A 19,236-nucleotide genomic window follows, 5' to 3' on the forward strand; every position below is an offset into this window, starting at 1 on the left:
GCTCGACGAATATAAGCATTGAGAACACTGGCTTTGTATCTTTGGGGGCACTCACTTCTACCGTTCAGGCATAATCCTATGTTGGTGGGCTTGGTATATACGTTGGTGCTTAAAGAGGTTCCTGTTTTTGTTATTAGTACATCCAAGAATGGCAGACTGTTATTTTCACTATTTTCATGTGTAAATCGAAGTACTGACTCTCTCTCCAGGTGTCTTTTTAGGTCAATTAGTTCATCTGAGTCTTTTACTATTACGAATATGTCATCTACATAACGGCAGTATACAGTTGGTTTTTGTCTGCTACTGAAGACCCTATCTTCGATGGTTCCCATATAAAAATTAGCAAATAAAACTCCTAAGGGGGAGCCCATTGCTACTCCGTCTATTTGTAAATACATGTCTCCTTGTGGACTGATGAAAGGGGCTTCCTTTGTACATACTTGAAAAGTCTTCTCGAAGCATTTTTTTTTGGTAAATGCTCAACGCAGTCAATTACTAACCTAGTAAAAGGTTCAGAAGGCACAGGAATAGGGATAAGTGGTGCTTTGGGAATACCTACATTTGGTTTTCCCGTATGACAATTGGTAACATAGATCTTGACATCTCGTGCCATGCCTGGCCAAAAATAGTCCTGTAAAGGGGCATTATAAGTTTTATGGATCCCATAATGAGACATTGGGCCATGAGCTAAAGATATGATATCTTTTCTTAATGATGTTGGAACCACTAGTTGGTTCACGTCAGCCTAATCATTCTCTGCCCTAAGCTTACTGGGTCTGTATCTACGATTCAATAATTGATTACTGTCTATAAAATTCTGGAATAGCATCGGTCTTAATCTGTGCTTGATAGAAAAGAGGAGTTAGTGACAAACCTCCTTGTTGTTCCTTACGGAACTCCAACTGGTTGAGATTAGGAGAGAGACCTCGCACGTCTTGAGGGACAGCTGCTGCTACTTGTTGTGGTTGAGCGGTTTGAGCACGGGTAATCACTAGAACAGGCTGGGAGATGTCTGCTGATTCTTCTGTCACGGTTTCTTCTTCCTCTGCTGCAAAAATTATAGCGGGATCTTCTTCCGTGGCCGAATCACATACCTTGAGTTTGTCACAGATGATCAAATTCGTGGAATCTTGCTGGTTGGCTAAGTCGTTACCCCAGGAGAAGTTAAATTCCTGGCATGGGGAAAGGTTTTTCCCCGAATAGCGACTTGGACCTTTCCACGAATAAATGGACACTCCAGGTAGACTGTGAGGAGCGGGTATGGTGTAGTTGCAGTAAGGTCAGTGATCAGGACAGTTTCTCCAGTGTAGGTGACTTGAAGTGCAGCGGCTTTTAGTACAATAGACTGCAGCAAAGCTGTGTCCCTCAAGATGCGTATTGGGCTCTTACCCTCGAAATCTTCACCATTGGCTGACACAGTTCCTGGATACACATGTCTGTCAAATAAAGCAAGATCACTAACAGGAACATTTACATGTAGTACAGGTTTGGTATGCTTAGTGGGTGGATGCTTTGGCTTAGTTGAAACTGTATTAGTGGTTTTACACTTAGGATTTGGACACTGGTCAATGAGGTGTCCATATGTTTTGTAGTAACGACAGTAAAGTGCATAGTTAGTGTCTTTACGACTTACTTTAGGTGAAGCTTGACTGGACCAAGATGGTTTACTGTAACCTGAGTCAAAAGATTTATGAATTAAACTGTAAGTAACAGCTAACTGTGCACATTTACTGAGGTTCGTAATCTGCCAGATATATACTCGTATGGGGTTTGGTACTCAGCGGGTAAACTCTTCCATCAGTTTTAAATTGATAAGTTCTTGAAATGTGGTCACCTGAGCTGATTCTAATCATTTTAAAAAATACCTAGTTTTGGTCTGCACAAACTCCACGTAGGTTTGAGCCTGAGTTTTTATATACTCCCTGAAGCGTCGTCGGTAGCTCTCAGTGGAAAGTAAATAGGCGTCAAGGACTGCTTGCTTGAGTACATCGTAGTCAGTCTCGTTTGCAAGAGTAACGAGGGTTAAGACAGACTTCCTGTAAGGTAGGACCTGAGAAGTATAGACCATTGATTCCTAAGCCATTGTAACTGGGTGGCCAAGGCCTCGAATGACACAAAAAATGAGTCTACTTCTGCCTCCACAAAAGGCGGCATCATATTAATACAATTTGTAGGCTTAAAACATACTGGTAAGTTGGCTTCTGCTTCACGGCGCTGAGAGAGGTGGGTACTTTCAAGTTCTAACTCCTGGCGCCGGAACTCGAGTGCGGTGTCTGATCTACCTTGTTCCAAGCATAACGTGATGCCAACTCCATCCTCCTCTTGTTGTCTCTTGAGTTGAAGCTCTTCAGCTAGGATTTGCATTAGTTCTACTTCTCAACGACGATGTAGGTCAGCTTCTTGTTCTTGGCGTTGACGTTGTTGTTCAGCTTCTTGTTCTTGGCGTTGACGTTGTTGTTCAGCTTCTTGTTCTTGGCGTTGACGTTGTTGTTCAGCTTCTTGTTCTTGACGTTGACGTTGTTGTTCAGCTTCTTGTTCTTGACGTTGACGTTGTAGTTCAGCTTCTTGTTCTTGACGTTGACGTTGTTGTTCAGCTTCTTGTTCTTGGCGTTGACGTTGTTGTTCAGCTTCTTGTTCTTGGCGTTGACGTTGTAGTTCAGCTTCTTGTTCTTGACGTTGACGTTGTAAGTCAGGTTCTTGTTCTTGACGTTGTAGTTCAGCTTCTTGTTCTTGACGTTGACGTTGTAAGTCAGGTTCTTGTTCTTGACGTTGACGTTGTTGTTCAGCTTCTTGTTCTTGACGTTGACGTTGTAGTTCAGCTTCTTGTTCTTGACGTTGACGTTGTAAGTCAGCTTCTTGTTCTTGGCGTTGACGTTGTTGTTCAGCTTCTTGTTCTTGACGTTGACGTTGTAGTTCAGCTTCTTGTTCTTGACGTTGACGTTGTAAGTCAGCTTCTTGTTCTTGACGTTGTAGTTCAGCTTCTTGTTCTTGACGTTGACGTTGTAAGTCAGGTTCTTGTTCTTGACGTTGACGTTGTTAGTCAGCTTCTTGTTCTTGACGTTGACGTTGTAGTTCAGCTTCTTGTTCTTGACGTTGACGTTGTAAGTTAGCTTCTTGTTCTTGACGTTGTAGTTCAGCTTCTTGTTCTTGACGTTGACGTTGTAAGTCAGCTTCTTGTTCTTGACGTTGACGTTGTAAGTCAGCTTCTTGTTCTTGACGTTGTAGTTCAGCTTCTTGTTCTTGACGTTGACGTTATAGTTCAGCTTCTTGTTCTTGACGTTGACGTTGTAGTTCAGCTTCTTGTTCTTGACGTTGGCGTTGCAGGTCAGCTTGTTGACGTTCAGCTTCATGTTGCAGGGTCTGGAGTCGTTCCTGTTCACATACACGTTCTAATTCAGCTTTTTGTTCGTAGAGCCAGAATTGTTCTTGTTAACGCGCACGTTGTATTTCAGCTTTTTCTTCTTGTAGCTGGCATTGTTCTCGTTCACATTCCCGGGCTAATTCAGCCACTTCCCACTAAACATTTTCCCATTTTCAAAACGTCCTAAAAACGACATTTCATTGTCTTGGACACGTTTTAAATTACGTTTAAAATGCGTATTTTGAGAATTTGTAAAGACGACTTTAAAAAGTGAGGCCATAACGTTTTAATACACTTTCGCACTCTCGGCGTTCAAGAAAAAATCATACCCAATGTGCTTTTGGCGGTTCGCGCGCCTACGCGGTAAGACCGAAAAAGTGTACACTCTTTTGACTGTCCTGACAATAATTGAAGGCGCACGTATTTAAATTTGGTATCACTGTGTTCGCAATAAAATTGTCTATACGAACATACCTATAAAAGGCCGCCAAAGCATAAGGATTATCAACACCAAATAAAAAACTATTCAGATCACTCGCCGAGAGCGCCAAACAGCAACAAAATGTTTCCACTCTCTTAATGGTTGCGAAGCCTACAGTTGTCCTACATCGCTAACTGTGGTATCATTGGAATCCAAATAAAATTCTCTACACGGACATATGCATATAAATATATATTCAATGTCGTAGCCCACCCAAAAGAGTGTGGGAAGTGGCCGAAGTGTTACCCACGGCGGCATATCAGCGAAACTCGCTTTGAAAAGTGTATATTCAATTCACTGTCCTGACTTTATTTGTCGATGTATGTATTTCATTTTTATACCAATGTGCTCGCAATTGAATGTTCTATAAGAACATAAGTATTAAAGGTCACATAAGGGTGCGTTCGACCGGCAACATATATAAAAACTACGTCGATTATACTCGTCGTGTCAATAATACAATTGTTTTACCATGAAGATTCACTGCCACGACGTTCTCTTTAACAAGCTGTTCGGCTATTAGAAAAAACGTACATTTTATGGCAAACATTTGTAAACTATTCCCAAGTTGATCGGATAATAAATGGATTTTCTACAAATATTTTTTCTCGTGACTCCCGACAGTGGCACGCGTGCGGTGTGATTAATAATATTGGTGACAACGACGGTCTGCTCGGATGCGCGAAAGTGTTTTAATAAAACGTATTTTAAATGTCATGATACAAGTTGGAGCAAAGGTTTTTAAAACGTTAATTCTGTAACCTGAACGTTGAAGCTTCGTCGGTAGCTCTCAGTGGAAAATAAATAGGCGTCAAGGACTGCTTGCTTGAGTACATCGTAGTCAGTCTCGTTTGCAAGAGTAATGAGGGTTAAGACAGCTCTTCCTGTAAGGTGTGACCTGAGAAGTATAGACCATTGATTCCTAGGCCATTGTAACTGGGTGGCCAAGGCCTCGAATGAAAAAAATGAGTCTACTTCTGCCTCTACAAAAGGTGGTATCATATTAATACAATTTGTAGGCTTAAAACATACTGGTAAGTTGGCTTCTGCTTCACGGCGCTGAGAGAGGTGGGTACTTTCAAGTTCTAACTCCTGGCGCCGGAACTCGAGCGCGGTGTCTGATCTACCTTGTTCCAAGCATAACGTGATGCCAACTCCATCCTCCTCTTGTTGTCTCTTGAGATGAAGCTCTTCAGCTAGGATTTGCAGTAGTTCTACTTCTCTTCGACGACGTAAGTCAGCTTCTTGTTCTTGACGTTGACGTTGTAGTTCAGCTTCTTGTTCTTGGCGTTTACGTTGTTGTTCAGCTTCTTGTTCTTGACGTTGACGTTGTAAGTCAGCTTCTTGTTCTTGACGTTGTAGTTCAGCTTCTTGTTCTTGACGTTGACGTTGTAAGTCAGCTTCTTGTTCTTGACGTTGACGTTGTAGTTCAGCTTCTTGTTCTTGACGTTGACGTTGTAAGTCAGCTTCTTGTTCCTGACGTTGTAGTTCAGCTTCTTGTTCTTGACGTTGACGTTATAAGTCAGCTTCTTGTTCTTGACGTTGACGTTGTAGTTCAGCTTCTTGTTCTTGACGTTGACGTTGTAGTTCAGCTTCTTGTTCTTGACGTTGACGTTGTAAGTCAGCTTCTTGTTCTTGACGTTGTAGTTCAGCTTCTTGTTCTTGACGTTTACGTTGTAAGTCAGCTTCTTGTTCTTGACGTTGACGTTGTAGTTCAGCTTCTTATTCTCGACGTTGGCATTGCAGGTCAGCTTGTTGACGTTCAGCTTCATGTTGCAGGGTCTGGAGTCGTTCTTGTTCACATACACGTTCTAATTCAGCTTTTTGTTCGTAGAGCCAGAATTATTCTTGTTAACGCGTACGTTGTATTTCAGCTTTTTCTTCTTGTAGCTGGCGTTGTTCTCGTTCACATTCCCGGGCTAATTGAGCCTCTTCCCACTAAACGTTTTCCCGTTTTCAAAACGTCCTAAAAACGACATTTCATTCTTTTGGGCACGTTTTAAATTACGTTTAAAATACGTATTTTGAGAATTTGTAAAGAAGACTTTAAAACGTAAGGCCATAACGTTTTAATAAAACGTATTTTAAATGTAATGATATAACGTTTTCGAGCAAAGGTTTTTAAAAAGTTAATTCTGTAACCTGAACGTTGAAGCGTCGTCGGTTGCTCTCAGTGGAAAGTAAATAGGAGTCAAAGACTGCTTACTTGAGTACATCGTAGTCAGTCTCGTTTGCAAGAGTTATGAGGGTTAAGACAGCTCATCCTGTAAGGTGTGACCTAAGAAGTATAGACCATTGATTCCTAAGCTACTGTTACTGGGTATCCAAGGCCTCGAATGAAACAAAAAATGAGTATACTTCTGCCTCCACAAAAGTCGGCATCATATTAATACAATTTGTAGGCTTAAAACATACTGGTAAGTTGGCTTCTGCTTCACGGCGCTGAGAGGGGTTGGTACTTTCAAGTTCTAACTCCTGGCGCCAGAACTCGGGCGCGGTGTCTGATCTACCTTGTTCCAAGAATAACGTGATGCCAACTCTATCCTCCTCTTGTTGTCTCTTGAGTTGAAGCTCTTCAGCTAGGATTTGCAGTAGTTCTCCTTCTCTTCGACGACGTAGGTCAGCTTCTTGTTCTTGACGTTGACTTTGTAGTTCAGCTTCTTGTTCTTGGCGTTGACGTTGTTGTTCAGCTTCTTGTTCTTGACGTTGACGTTGTAAGTCAGCTTCTTGTTCTTGACGTTGGCGTTGTAGTTCAGCTTCTTGTTCTTGACGTTGGCGTTGCAGGTCAGCTTGTTGACGTTCAGCTTCATTTTGCAGGGTCTGGAGTCGTTCTTGTTCACATACACGTTCTAATTCAGCTTTTTGTTCGTAGAGCCAGAATTGTTCTTGTTAACGCGCATGTTGTATTTCAACTTTTTCTTCTTGTAGCTGGCGTTGTTCTCTTTCACATTCCCGGAATAATTCAGCCTCTTCCCACTAAACATTTTCCCGTTTTCAAAACGTCCTAAAAACGACATTTCATTGTTTTGGACACGTTTTAAATTACGTTTAAAATGCGTATTTTGAGAATATGTAAAGACGACTTTAAAAAGTGAGGCCATAACGTTTTAATAAAACGTATTTTAAATGTCATGATACATGTTGGAGCAAAGGTTTTTAAAACGTTAATTCTGTAACCTGAACGTTGAAGCGTCGTCGGTATCTCTCAGTGGAAAGTAAATAGGCGTCAAGGACTGCTTGCTTGAGTACATCGTAGTCACTCTCTTTTGCAAGAGTAATGAGGGTTAAGACAGCTTTTCCTGTAAGGTGTGACCTGAGAAGTATAGGCCATTGGTTCCTATGCCATTGTAACTGGGTGGCCAAGGCCTCGAATGACACAAAAAATGAGTCTACTTCTGCCTCTACAAAAGGTGGTATCATAATAATACAATTTGTAGGCTTAAAACATACTGGTAAGTTGGCTTCTGCTTCACGGCGCTGAGAGAGGTGGGTACTTTCAAGTTCTAACTCCTGGCGCCGGAACTCGAGTGCGGTGTCTGATCTACCTTGTTCCAAGCATAACGTGATGCCAACTCCATCCTCGTCTTGTTGTCTCTTGAGTTGAAGCTCTTCAGCTAGGATTTGCAGTAGTTCTACTTCTCTTCGACGATGTAAGTCAGCTTCTTGTTCTTGACGTTGACGTTGTAGTTCAGCTTCTTGTTCTTGGCGTTGACGTTGTAGTTCAGCTTCTTGTTCTTGACGTTGACGTTGTAAGTCAGCTTCTTGTTCTTGACGTTGTAGTTCAGCTTCTTGTTCTTGACGTTGACGTTGTAAGTCAGCTTCTTGTTCTTGACGTTGTAGTTCAGCTTCTTGTTCTTGTTGTTGATGTTGTAAGTCAGCTTCTTGTTCTTGACGTTGACGTTATAGTTCAGCTTCTTGTTCTTGACGTTGGCGTTGCAGGTCAGCTTGTTGACGTTCAGCTTCATGTTGCAGGGTCTGGAGTCGTTCTTGTTCACATGCACGTTCTAATTCAGCTTTTTGTTCGTAGAGCCAGAATTATTCTTGTTAATGCGCACGTTGTATTTCAGCTTTTTCTTCTTGTAGCTGGCGTTGTTCTCGTTCATATTCCCGGGCTAATTCAGCCTCTTACCACTAAACATTTTCCCGTTTTAAAAACGTCCTAAAAACGACATTTCATTCTTTTGGACACGTTTTAAATTACGTTTAAAATACGTATTTTGAGAACTTGTAAAGAAGACTTTAAAACGTAAGGCCATAACGTTTCAATAAAACGTATTTTAAATGTCATGATATAACGTTTTCGAGCAAAGGTTTTTAAAAAGTTAATTCTGTAACCTGAACGTTGAAGCGTCGTCGGTAGCTCTCAGTGGAAAGTAAATTGGCGTCAAGGACTGCTTACTTGAGTACATCGTAGTCAGTCTCGTTTGCAAGAGTAATGAGGGTTAAGACAGCTCATCCTGTAAGGTGTGACCTGAGAAGTATAGACCATTGATTCCTAAGCCATTGTTACTGGGTGGACAAGGCCTCGAATGAAACAAAAAATGAGTCTACTTCTGCCTCCACAAAAGTCGGCATCATATTAATACAATTTGTAGGCTTAAAACATACTGGTAAGTTGGCTTCTGCTTCACGGCGCTGAGAGAGATGGGTACTTTCAAGTTCTAACTCCTGGCGCCGGAACTCGAGTGCGGTGTCTGATCTACCTTGTTCCACGCATAACGTGATGCCAACTCCATCCTCCTCTTGTTGTCTCTTGAGTTGAAGCTCTTCAGCTAGGATTTGCATCAGTTCTACTTCTCTTCGACGACGTAGGTCAGCTTCTTGTTCTTGGCGTTGACGTTGTTGTTCAGCTTCTTGTTCTTGACGTTGACGTTGTAAGTCAGCTTCTTGTTCTTGAAGTTGTAGTTCAGCTTCTTGTTCTTGACGTTGACGTTGTAAGTCAGCTTCTTGTTCTTGACGTTGACGTTGTAGTTCAGCTTTTTGTTCTTGACGTTGACGTTGTAGTTCAGCTTCTTGTTCTTGACGTTGACGTTGTAAGTCAGCTTCTTGTTCTTGACGTTGTAGTTCAGCTTCTTGTTCTTGACGTTGACGTTGTAAGTCAGCTTCTTGTTCTTGACGTTGACGTTGTAGTTCAGCTTCTTGTTCTTGACGTTGGCGTTGCAGGTCAGCTTGTTGACGTTCAGCTTCATGTTGCAGGCTCTAGAGTCGTTCTTGTTCACATACACGTTCTAATTCAGCTTTTTGTTTTTAGAGCCAGAATTGTTCTTGTTAATGCGCATGTTGTATTTCAACTTTTTCTTCTTGTAGCTGGCATTGTTCTCGTTCACATTCCCGGGCTAATTCAGCCTGTTCCCACTAAACATTTTCCCGTTTTCAAAACGTCCTAAAAACTACATTTCATTGTTTTGGACACGTTTTAAATTACGTTTAAAATGCGTATTTTGAGAATTTGTAAAGACGACTTTAAAAAGTGAGGCCATAACGTTTTAATAAAACGTATTTTAAATGTCATGATACATGTTGGAGCAAAGGTTTTTAAAACGTTAATTCTGTAACCTGAACGTTGAAGCGTCGTCGGTAGCTCACAGTGGAAAGTAAATAGGCGTCAAGGACTGCTTGCTTGAGTACATCGTAGTCAGTCTCGTTTGCAAGAGTAATGAGGGTTACGACAGCTTTTCCTGTAAGGTGTGACCTGAGAAGTATAGGCCATTGGTTCCTAGGCCTTTGTAACTGGGTGGCCAAGGCCTCGATTGACACAAAAAATGAGTCTACTTCTGCCTCAACAAAAGGTGGGATCATAATAATGCAATTTTTAGGCTTAAAACATACTGGTAAGTTGGCTTCTGCTTTACGGCGCTGAGAGAGGTGGGTACTTTCAAGTTCAAACTCCTGGCGCCGGAACTCGAGTGCGGTGTCTGATCTACCTTGTTCCAAGCATAACGTGATGCCAACTCCATCCTCCTCTTGATGTCTCTTGAGTTGAAGCTCTTCAGCTAGGATTTGCAGTAGTTCTACTTCTCTTCGACGACGTAAGTCAGCTTCTTGTTCTTGACGTTGACGTTGTAGTTCAGCTTCTTGTTCTTGGCGTTGACGTTGTAGTTCAGCTTCTTGTTCTTGACGTTGACGTTGTAAGTCAGCTTCTTGTTCTTGACGTTGACGTTGTAGTTCAGCTTCTTGTTCTTGACGTTGACGTTGTGGTTCAGCTTCTTGTTCTTGACGTTGACGTTGTAAGTCAGCTACTTGTTCTTGACGTTGTAGTTCAGCTTTTTGTTCTTGACGTTGATGTTGTAAGTCAGCTTCTTGTTCTTGACGTTGACGTTGTAGTTCTGCTTCTTGTTCTTGACGCTGGCGTTGCAGGTCAGCTTGTTGACGTTCAGCTTCATGTTGCAGGGTCTGGAGTCGTTCTTGTTCGCATGCACGTTCTAATTCAGCTTTTTGTTCGTAGAACCAGAATTGTTCTTGTTAACACGCACGTATTATTTCAGCTTTTTCTTCTGGTAGCTGGCTTTGTTCTCGTTCACATTCCCGGGCTAATACAGCCTCTTCCCACTAAACATTTTCCCGTTTTCAAAACGTCCTAAAAACGACATTTCATTGTTTTGGACACGTTTTAAATAACGTTTAAAATGCGTATTTTGAGAATTTGTAAAGACGACTTTAAAAAGTGAGGCCATAACGTTTTAATAAAACGTATTTTAAATGTCATGATACATGTTGGAGCAAAGGTTTTTAAAACGTTAATTTTGTAACCTGAACGTTGAAGCGTCGTCGGTAGCTCTCAGTGGATAGTAAATAGGCGTCAAGGACTGCTTGCTTGAGTACATCGTAGTCAGTCTCGTTTGCAAGAGTAACGAGGGTTAAGACAGTTCTTCCTGTAAGGTGTGACCTGGAAGTATAGACCATTGATTCCTAAGCCATTGTAAAGGGGTGGCCAAGGCCTCGAATGACAAAAAATGAGTCTACTTCTGCCTCCACAAAAGGCAGCATCATATTAATACAATTTGTAGGCTTAAAACATACTGGTAAGTTGGCTTCTGCTTCACGGCACTGAGAGAGGTGGGTACTTTCAAGTTCTAACTCCTGGCGCCGGAACTCGAGCACGGTGTCTGATCTACCTTGTTCCAAGCATAACGTGATGCCAACTCTATCCTCCTCTTGTTGTCTCTTGAGTTGAAGCTCTTCAGCTAGGATTTGCAGTAGTTCTCTTTCTCTTCGACGACGTAGGTCAGCTTCTTGTTCTTGACGTTGACGTTGTAGTTCAGCTTCTTGTTCTTGGCGTTGACGTTGTTGTTCAGCTTCTTGTTCCTGACGTTGACGTTGTAAGTCAGCTTCTTGTTCTTGACGTTGGCGTTGTAGTTCAGCTTCTTGTTCTTGACGTTGGCGTTGCAGGTCAGCTTGTTGACGTTCAGCTTCATGTTGCAGGGTCTGGAGTCGTTCTTGTTCACATGCACGTTCTAATTCAACTTTTTGTTCGTAGAGCCAGAATTGTTCTTATTAACGCACACGTTGTATTTCAGCTTTTTCTTCTTGTACCTGGCGTTGTTCTCGTTCACATTCCCGGGCTAATTCAGCCTGTTCCCACTAAACATTTTCCCGTTTACAAAACGTCCTAAAAACGACATTTCATTGTTTTGGACACGTTTTAAATTACGTTTAAAATGCGTATTTTGAGAATTTGTAAAGACAACTTTAAAAAGTGAGGCCATAACGTTTTAATAAAACGTATTTTAAATGTCATGATACATGTTGAAGCAAAGGTTTTTAAAACGTTAATTCTGTAACCTGAACGTTGAAGCGTCGTCGGTAGCTCTCAGTGGAAAGTAAATAGGCGTAAGGACTGCTTGCTTGAGTACATCGTAGTCAGTCTCGTTTGCAAGAGTAACGAGGGTTAAGACAGCTCTTCCTGTAAGGTGGGACCTGAGAAGTATAGACCATTGATTCCTAAACCATTGTAACTGGGTGGCCAAGGCCTCGAATGACACAAAAAATGAGTCTATTTCTACCTCAACAAAAGGTGGCATCATATTAATACAATTTGTAGGCTTATAACATACTGGTAAGTTGGCTTCTGCTTCACGGCGCTGAGAGAGGTGGGTACTTTCAAGTTCTAACTCCTGGCGCCGGAACTCGAGTGCGGTGTCTGATCTACCTTGTTCCAAGCATAACGTGATGCCAACTCCATCCTCCTCTTGTTGTCTCTTGAGTTGAAGCTCTTCAGCTAGGATTTGCATCAGTTCTACTTCTCTTCGACGACGTAGATCAGCTTCTTGTTCTTGGCGATGACGTTGTTGTTCAGCTTCTTGTTCTTGACGTTGACGTTGTAAGTCAGCTTCTTGTTCTTGACGTTGTAGTTCAGCTTCTTGTTCTTGACGTTGACGTTGTAAGTCAGCTTCCTGTTCTTGACGTTGACGATGTAGTTCAGCTTTTTGTTCTTGACGTTGACGTTGTAGTTCAGCTTCTTGTTCTTGACGTTGACGTTGTAAGTCAGCTTCTTGTTCTAGACGTTGTAGTTCAGCTTCTTGTTCTTGACGTTGACGTTGTAAGTCAGCTTCTTGTTCTTGACGTTGACGTTGTAGTTCAGCTACTTGTTCTTGACGTTGGCGTTGCAGGTCAGCTTGTTGACGTTCAGCTTCATGTTGCAGGGTCTGGAGTCGTTCTTGTTCACATGCACGTTCTAATTCAGCTTTTTGTTCGTAGAACCAGAATTGTTCTTGTTAACGCGCACGTTGTATTTCAGCTTTTTCTTCTTGTAGCTGGCTTTGTTCTCGTTCACATTCCCGGGCTAATTCAGCCTCTTCCCACTAAACATTTTCCCGTTTTCAAAACGTCCTAAAAACAACATTTCATTGTTTTGGACACGTTTTAAATTACGTTTAAAATGCGTATTTTGAGAATTTGTAAAGACGACTTTAAAAAGTGAGGCCATAACTTTTTAATTAAACGTATTTTAAATGTCATGATACATGTTGGAGCAAAGGTTTTTAAAACGTTAATTTTGTAACCTGAACGTTGAAGCGTCGTCGGTAGCTCTCAGTGGAAAGTAAATAGGCGTCAAGGACTGCTTGCTTGAGTACATCGTAGTCAGTCTCGTTTGCAAGAGTAACGAGGGTTAAGACAGTTCTTCCTGTAAGGTGTGACCTGAGAAGTATAGACCATTGATTCCTAAGCCATTGTAAAGGGGTGGCCAAGGCCTCGAATGACAAAAAATGAGTCTACTTCTGCCTCCACAAAAGGCGGCATCATATTAATACAATTTGTAGGCTTAAAACATACTGGTAAGTTGGCTTCTGCTTCACGGCGCTGAGAGAGGTGGGTACCTTCGATTTCAAACTCCTGGCGCCGGAACTCGAGTGCGGTGTCTGATCTACCTTGTTCCAAGCATAACGTGATGCCAACTCCATCCTCCTTTTGTTGTCTCTTGAGTTGAAGCTCTTCAGCTGGGATTTGCAGTAGTTCTATTTCTCTTCGTCGACGTAAGTCAGCTTCTTGTTCTTGACGTTGACGTTGTAGTTCAGCTTCTTGTTCTTGGCGTTGACGTTGTAGTTCAGCTTCTTGTTCTTGACGTTGACGTTGTAAGTCAGCTTCTTGTTCTTGACGTTGTAGTTCAGCTTCTTGTTCTTGGCGTTGACGTTGTTGTTCAGCTTCTTGTTCTTGACGTTGACGTTGTAAGTCAGCTTCTTGTTCTTGACGTTGGCTTTGTAGTTCAGCTTCTTCTTCTTGACGTTGATGTTGTAAGTCAGCTTCTTGTTCTTGACGTTGACGTTGTAGTTCAGCTTCTTGTTCTTGACGTTGGCGTTGCAGGTCAGCTTGTTGACGTTCAGCTTCATGTTGCAGGGTCTGGAGTCGTTCTTGTTCACATGCACGTTCTAATTCAACTTTTTGTTCGTAGAGCTAGAATTGTTCTTGTTAACGCACACGTTGTATTTCAGCTTTTTCTTCTTGTAGCTGGCGTTGTTCTCGTTCACATTCCCGGGCTAATTCAGGCTTTTCCCACTAAACATTTTCCCGTTTTCAAAACGTACTAAAAACGACATTTCATTGTTTTGTACACGTTTTAAATTACGTTTAAAATACGTATTTTCAGAATTTGTAAAGACGACTTTAATATGTGAGGCCATAACGTTTTAATAAAACGTATTTTAAATGTCATGATATAACGTTTTAGAACAAAGGTTTTTAAAAAGTTAATTCTGTAACCTGAACGTTGAAGCGTCGTCGGTAGCTCTCAGTGGAAAGTAGATTGGCGTCAAGGACTGCTTGCTTGAGTACATCGTAGTCAGTCTCGTTTGCAAGAGTAATGAGGGTTAAGACAGCTTTTCCTGTAAGGTGTGACCTGAGAAGTATAGGCCATTGGTTCCTAAACCATTGTAACTGGGTGGCCAAGGCCTCGAATGACACAAAAAATGAGTATACTTCTGCCTCCACAAAAGTCGGCATCATATTAATACAATTTGTAGGCTTAAAACATACTGGTAAGTTGGCTTCTGCTTCACGGCGCTGAGAGAGGTGGGTACTTTCAAGTTCTAACTCCTGGCGCCGGATCTCGAGCGCGGTGTCTGATCTACCTTTTTTCAAGCATAACGTGATGCCAACTCTATCCTCCTCTTGTTGTCTCTTGAGTTGAAGCTCTTCAGCTAGGATTTGCAGTAGTTCTCCTTCTCTTCGACGACGTAGGTCAGCTTCTTGTTCTTGACGTTGACGTTGTAGTTCAGCTTCTTGTTCTTGGCGTTGACGTTGTTGTTCAGCTTCTTGTTCCTGACGTTGACGTTGTAAGTCAGCTTCTTGTTCTTGACGTTGGCGTTGTAGTTCAGCTTCTTGTTCTTGACGTTGGCGTTGCAGGTCAGCTTGTTGACGTTCAGCTTCATGTTGCAGGGTCTGCAGTCGTTCTTGTTCACATGCACGTTCTAATTCAACTTCTTGTTCGTAGAGCCAGAATTGTTCTTGTTAACGCACACGTTGTATTTCAGCTTTTTCTTCTTGTAGCTGGCGTTGTTCTCGTTCACATTCCCGGGCTAATTCAGCCTGTTCCCACTAAACAGTTTCCCGTTTTCAAAACGTCCTAAAAACGACATTTCATTGTTTTGGACACGTTTTAAATTACGTTTAAAATGCGTATTTTGAGAATTTGTAAAGACGACTTTAAAAAATGAGGCCATAACGTTTTAATAAAACGTATTTTAAATGTCATGATACATGTTGGAGCAAAGGTTTTTAAAACGTTAATTTTGTAACCTGAACGTTGAAGCGTCGTCGGTAGCTCTCAGTGGAAAGTAAATAGGCGTCAAGGACTGCTTGCTTGAGTACATCGTAGTCAGTCTCGTTTGCAAGAGTAACGAGGGTTAAGACAGTTCTTCCTGTAAGGTGTGACCTGAGAAGTATAGACCATTGATTCCTAAGCCATTGTAAAGGGGTGGCCAAGGCCTCGAATGACACAAAAAATGAGTCTACTTCTGCCTCCACAAAAGGCGGCATCATATTAATACAATTTGTAGGCTTAAAACATACTGGTAAGTTGGCTTCTGCTTCACGGCACTGAGAGAGGTGGGTACTTTCAAGTTCTAACTCCTGGCGCCGGAACTCGAGCACGGTGTCTGATCTACCTTGTTCCAAGCATAACGTGATGCCAACTCTATCCTCCTCTTGTTGTCTCTTGAGTTGAAGCTCTTCAGCTATGATTTGCAGTAGTTCTCTTTCTCTTCGACGACGTAGGTCAGCTTCTTGTTCTTGACATTGACGTTGTAGTTCAGCTTCTTGTTCTTGGCGTTGACGTTGTTGTTCAGCTTCTTGTTCCTGACGTTGACGTTGTAAGTCAGCTTCTTGTTCTTGACGTTGGCGTTGTAGTTCAGCTTCTTGTTCTTGACGTTGGCGTTGCAGGTCAGCTTGTTGACGTTCAGCTTCATGTTGCAGGGTCTGGAGTCGTTCTTGTTCACATGCACGTTCTAATTCAACTTTTTGTTCGTAGAGCCAGAATTGTTCTTGTTAACGCACACGTTGTATTTCAGCTTTTTCTTCTTGTACCTGTCGTTGTTCTCGTTCACATTCCCGGGCTAATTCAGCCTGTTCCCACTAAACATTTTCCCGTTTACAAAACGTCCTAAAAACGACATTTCATTGTTTTGGACACGTTTTAAATTACGTTTAAAATGCGTATTTTGAGAATTTGTAAAGACAACTTTAAAAAGTGAGGCCATAACGTTTTAATAAAACGTATTTTAAATGTCATGATACATGTTGAAGCAAAGGTTTTTAAAACGTTAATTCTGTAACCTGAACGTTGAAGCGTCGTCGGTAGCTCTCAGTGGAAAGTAGATTGGCGTCAAGGACTGCTTGCTTGAGTACATCGTAGTCAGTCTCGTTTGCAAGAGTAACGAGGGTTAAGACAGCTCTTCCTGTAAGGTGGGACCTGAGAAGTATAGACCATTGATTCCTAAACCATTGTAACTGGGTGGCCAAGGCCTCGAATGACACAAAAAATGAGTCTATTTCTACCTCAACAAAAGGCGGCATCATATTAATACAATTTGTAGGCTTAAAACATACTGGTAAGTTGGCTTCTGCTTCACGGCACTGAGAGAGGTGGGTACTTTCAAGTTCTAACTCCTGGTGCCGGAACTCGAGCGCGGTGTCTGATCTACCTTGTTCCAAGCATAACGTGATGCCAACTCTATCATCCTCTTGTTGTCTCTTGAGTTGAAGCTCTTCAGCTAGGATTTGCAGTAGTTCTCTTTCTCTTCGAAGACGTAGGTCAGCTTCTTGTTCTTGACGTGGACGTTGTAGTTCAGCTTCTTGTTCTTGGCGTTGACGTTGTTGTTCAGCTTCTTGTTCCTGACGTTGACGTTGTAAGTCAGCTTCTTGTTCTTGACGTTGGCGTTGTAGTTTAGCTTCTTGTTCTTGACGTTGGCGTTGCAGGTCAGCATGTTGACGTTCAGCTTCATGTTGCAGGGTCTGGAGTCGTTCTTGTTCACATGCACGTTCTAATTCAACTTTTTGTTCGTAGAGCCAGAATTGTTCTTGTTAACGCACACGTTGTATTTCAGCTTTTTCTTCTTGTAGCTGGTGTTGTTCTCGTTCACATTCCCGGGCTAATTCAGCCTGTTCCCACTAAATATTTTCCCGTTTTCAAAACGTCCTAAAAACGACATTTCATTGTTTTGGACACGTTTTAAATTACGTTTAAAATGCGTATTTTGAAAATTTGTAAAGACGACTTTAAAAAGTGAGGCCATAACGTTTTAATAAAACGTATTTTAAATGTCATGATACATATAATAATAATAATAATTAATAATAATAATTTTTATTTAGGTAAAGGTACATACATAAAGAGATTTTACAAAGTTTGTTGGCTTTATAGATAGAGCTACTACATACAATGCCTAAAGCCACTATTACGCAAAGCGTTTCGGGCAGATGTTGGAGCAAATGTTTTTAAAACGTTAATTCTGTAACCTGAACGTTGAAGCGTCGTCGGTAGCTCTCAGTGGAAAGTAAATAGGCGTCAAGGACTGCTTGCTTGAGTACATCGTAGTCAGTCTCGTTTGCAAGAGTAATGAGGGTTAAGACAGCTTTTCCTGTAAGGTGTGACCTGAGAAGTATAGGCCATTGGTTCCTAGGCCATTGTAACTGGTTGGCCAAGGCCTCGAATGACACAAAAAATGAGTCTACTTCTGCCTCTACAACAGGTGGTATCATAATAATACAATTTGTAGGCTTAAAACATACTGGTAAGTTGGCTTCTGCTTCACGGCGCTGAGAGAGGTGGGTACCTTCGAGTTCAAACTCCTGGCGCCGGAACTCGAGTGCGGTGTCTGATCTACCTTGTTCCAAGCATAACGTGATGCCAACTCCATCCTCCTTTTGTTGTCTCTTGAGTTGAAGCTCTTCAGCTGGGATTTGCAGTAGTTCTATTTCTCTTCGTCGACGTAAGTCAGCTTCTTGTTCTTGACGTTGACGTTGTAGTTCAGCTTCTTGTTCTTGGCGTTGACGTTGTAGTTCAGCTTCTTGTTCTTGACGTTGACGTTGTAAGTCAGCTTCTTGTTCTTGACGTTGTAGTTCAGCTTCTTGTTCTTGGCGTTGACGTTGTTGTTCAGCTTCTTGTTCTTGACGTTGACGTTGTAAGTCAGCTTCTTGTTCTTGACGTTGGCTTTGTAGTTCAGCTTCTTCTTCTTGACGTTGATGTTGTAAGTCAGCTTCTTGTTCTTGACGTTGACGTTGTAGTTCAGCTTCTTGTTCTTGACGTTGGCGTTGCAGGTCAGCTTGTTGACGTTCAGCTTCATGTTGCAGGGTCTGGAGTCGTTCTTGTTCACATGCACGTTCTAATTCAACTTTTTGTTCGTAGAGCTAGAATTGTTCTTGTTAACGCACACGTTGTATTTCAGCTTTTTCTTCTTGTAGCTGGCGTTGTTCTCGTTCACATTCCCGGGCTAATACAGGCTTTTCCCACTAAACATTTTCCCGTTTTCAAAACGTACTAAAAACGACATTTCATTGTTTTGTACACGTTTTAAATTACGTTTAAAATACGTATTTTCAGAATTTGTAAAGACGACTTTAATATGTGAGGCCATAACGTTTTAATAAAACGTATTTTAAATGTCATGATATAACGTTTTAGAACAAAGGTTTTTAAAAAGTTAATTCTGTAACCTGAACGTTGAAGCGTCGTCGGTAGCTCTCAGTGGAAAGTAGATAGGCGTCAAGGACTGCTTGCTTGAGTACATCGTAGTCAGTCTCGTTTGCAAGAGTAACGAGGGTTAAGACAGACTTCCTGTAAGGTGGGACCTGAGAAGTATAGACCATTGATTCCTAAACCATTGTAACTGGGTGGCCAAGGCCTCGAATGACACAAAAAATGAGTATACTTCTGCCTCCACAAAAGTCGGCATCATATTAATACAATTTGTAGGCTTAAAACATACTGGTAAGTTGGCTTCTGCTTCACGGCGCTGAGAGAGGTGGGTACTTTCAAGTTCTAACTCCTGGCGCCGGATCTCGAGCGCGGTGTCTGATCTACCTTTTTCCAAGCATAACGTGATGCCAACTCTATCCTCCTCTTGTTGTCTCTTGAGTTGAAGCTCTTCAGCTAGGATTTGCAGTAGTTCTCCTTCTCTTCGACGACGTAGGTCAGCTTCTTGTTCTTGACGTTGACGTTGTAGTTCAGCTTCTTGTTCTTGGCGTTGACGTTGTTGTTCAGCTTCTTGTTCCTGACGTTGACGTTGTAAGTCAGCTTCTTGTTCTTGACGTTGGCGTTGTAGTTCAGCTTCTTGTTCTTGACGTTGGCGTTGCAGGTCAGCTTGTTGACGTTCAGCTTCATGTTGCAGGGTCTGCAGTCGTTCTTGTTCACATGCACGTTCTAATTCAACTTCTTGTTCGTAGAGCCAGAATTGTTCTTGTT

At 41.9% G+C, this 19,236-nt stretch overlaps 3 protein-coding genes across 3 annotated transcripts; all 3 read right to left on the bottom strand.

The window, feature by feature from the left end:
* Positions 1–2,369: 2,369 nt before the first annotated feature.
* On the bottom strand, positions 2,370–10,225 carry LOC138351110 (putative uncharacterized protein DDB_G0274435). Its single transcript, XM_069302741.1, has 7 exons — positions 10,121–10,225; positions 9,695–9,815; positions 8,451–8,734; positions 6,258–6,662; positions 5,516–5,635; positions 4,875–5,018; positions 2,370–2,669 (listed from the first exon to the last, which is right to left on the bottom strand). Exons 1-7 carry the CDS (start codon positions 10,223–10,225, stop codon positions 2,370–2,372), a joined length of 1,479 nt encoding a protein of 492 aa, XP_069158842.1.
* A 3,072-nt stretch (positions 10,226–13,297) lies between these two features.
* On the bottom strand, positions 13,298–13,669 carry LOC138351118 (ribosomal RNA-processing protein 8-like). Its single transcript, XM_069302750.1, has one exon. The coding sequence runs from the start codon at positions 13,667–13,669 to the stop codon at positions 13,298–13,300; it is 372 nt and encodes a 123-aa protein (XP_069158851.1).
* Positions 13,670–17,746: 4,077 nt separating this feature from the next.
* On the bottom strand, positions 17,747–18,118 carry LOC138351124 (ribosomal RNA-processing protein 8-like). Its single transcript, XM_069302758.1, has one exon. It carries the CDS (start codon positions 18,116–18,118, stop codon positions 17,747–17,749), a length of 372 nt encoding a protein of 123 aa, XP_069158859.1.
* Between the last annotated feature and the right edge of the window lie 1,118 nt (positions 18,119–19,236).

The sequence above is a fragment of the Procambarus clarkii genome, chromosome 5, assembly GCF_040958095.1.
Source record: "Procambarus clarkii isolate CNS0578487 chromosome 5, FALCON_Pclarkii_2.0, whole genome shotgun sequence".
Lineage (NCBI taxonomy): Eukaryota > Metazoa > Arthropoda > Malacostraca > Decapoda > Cambaridae > Procambarus > Procambarus clarkii.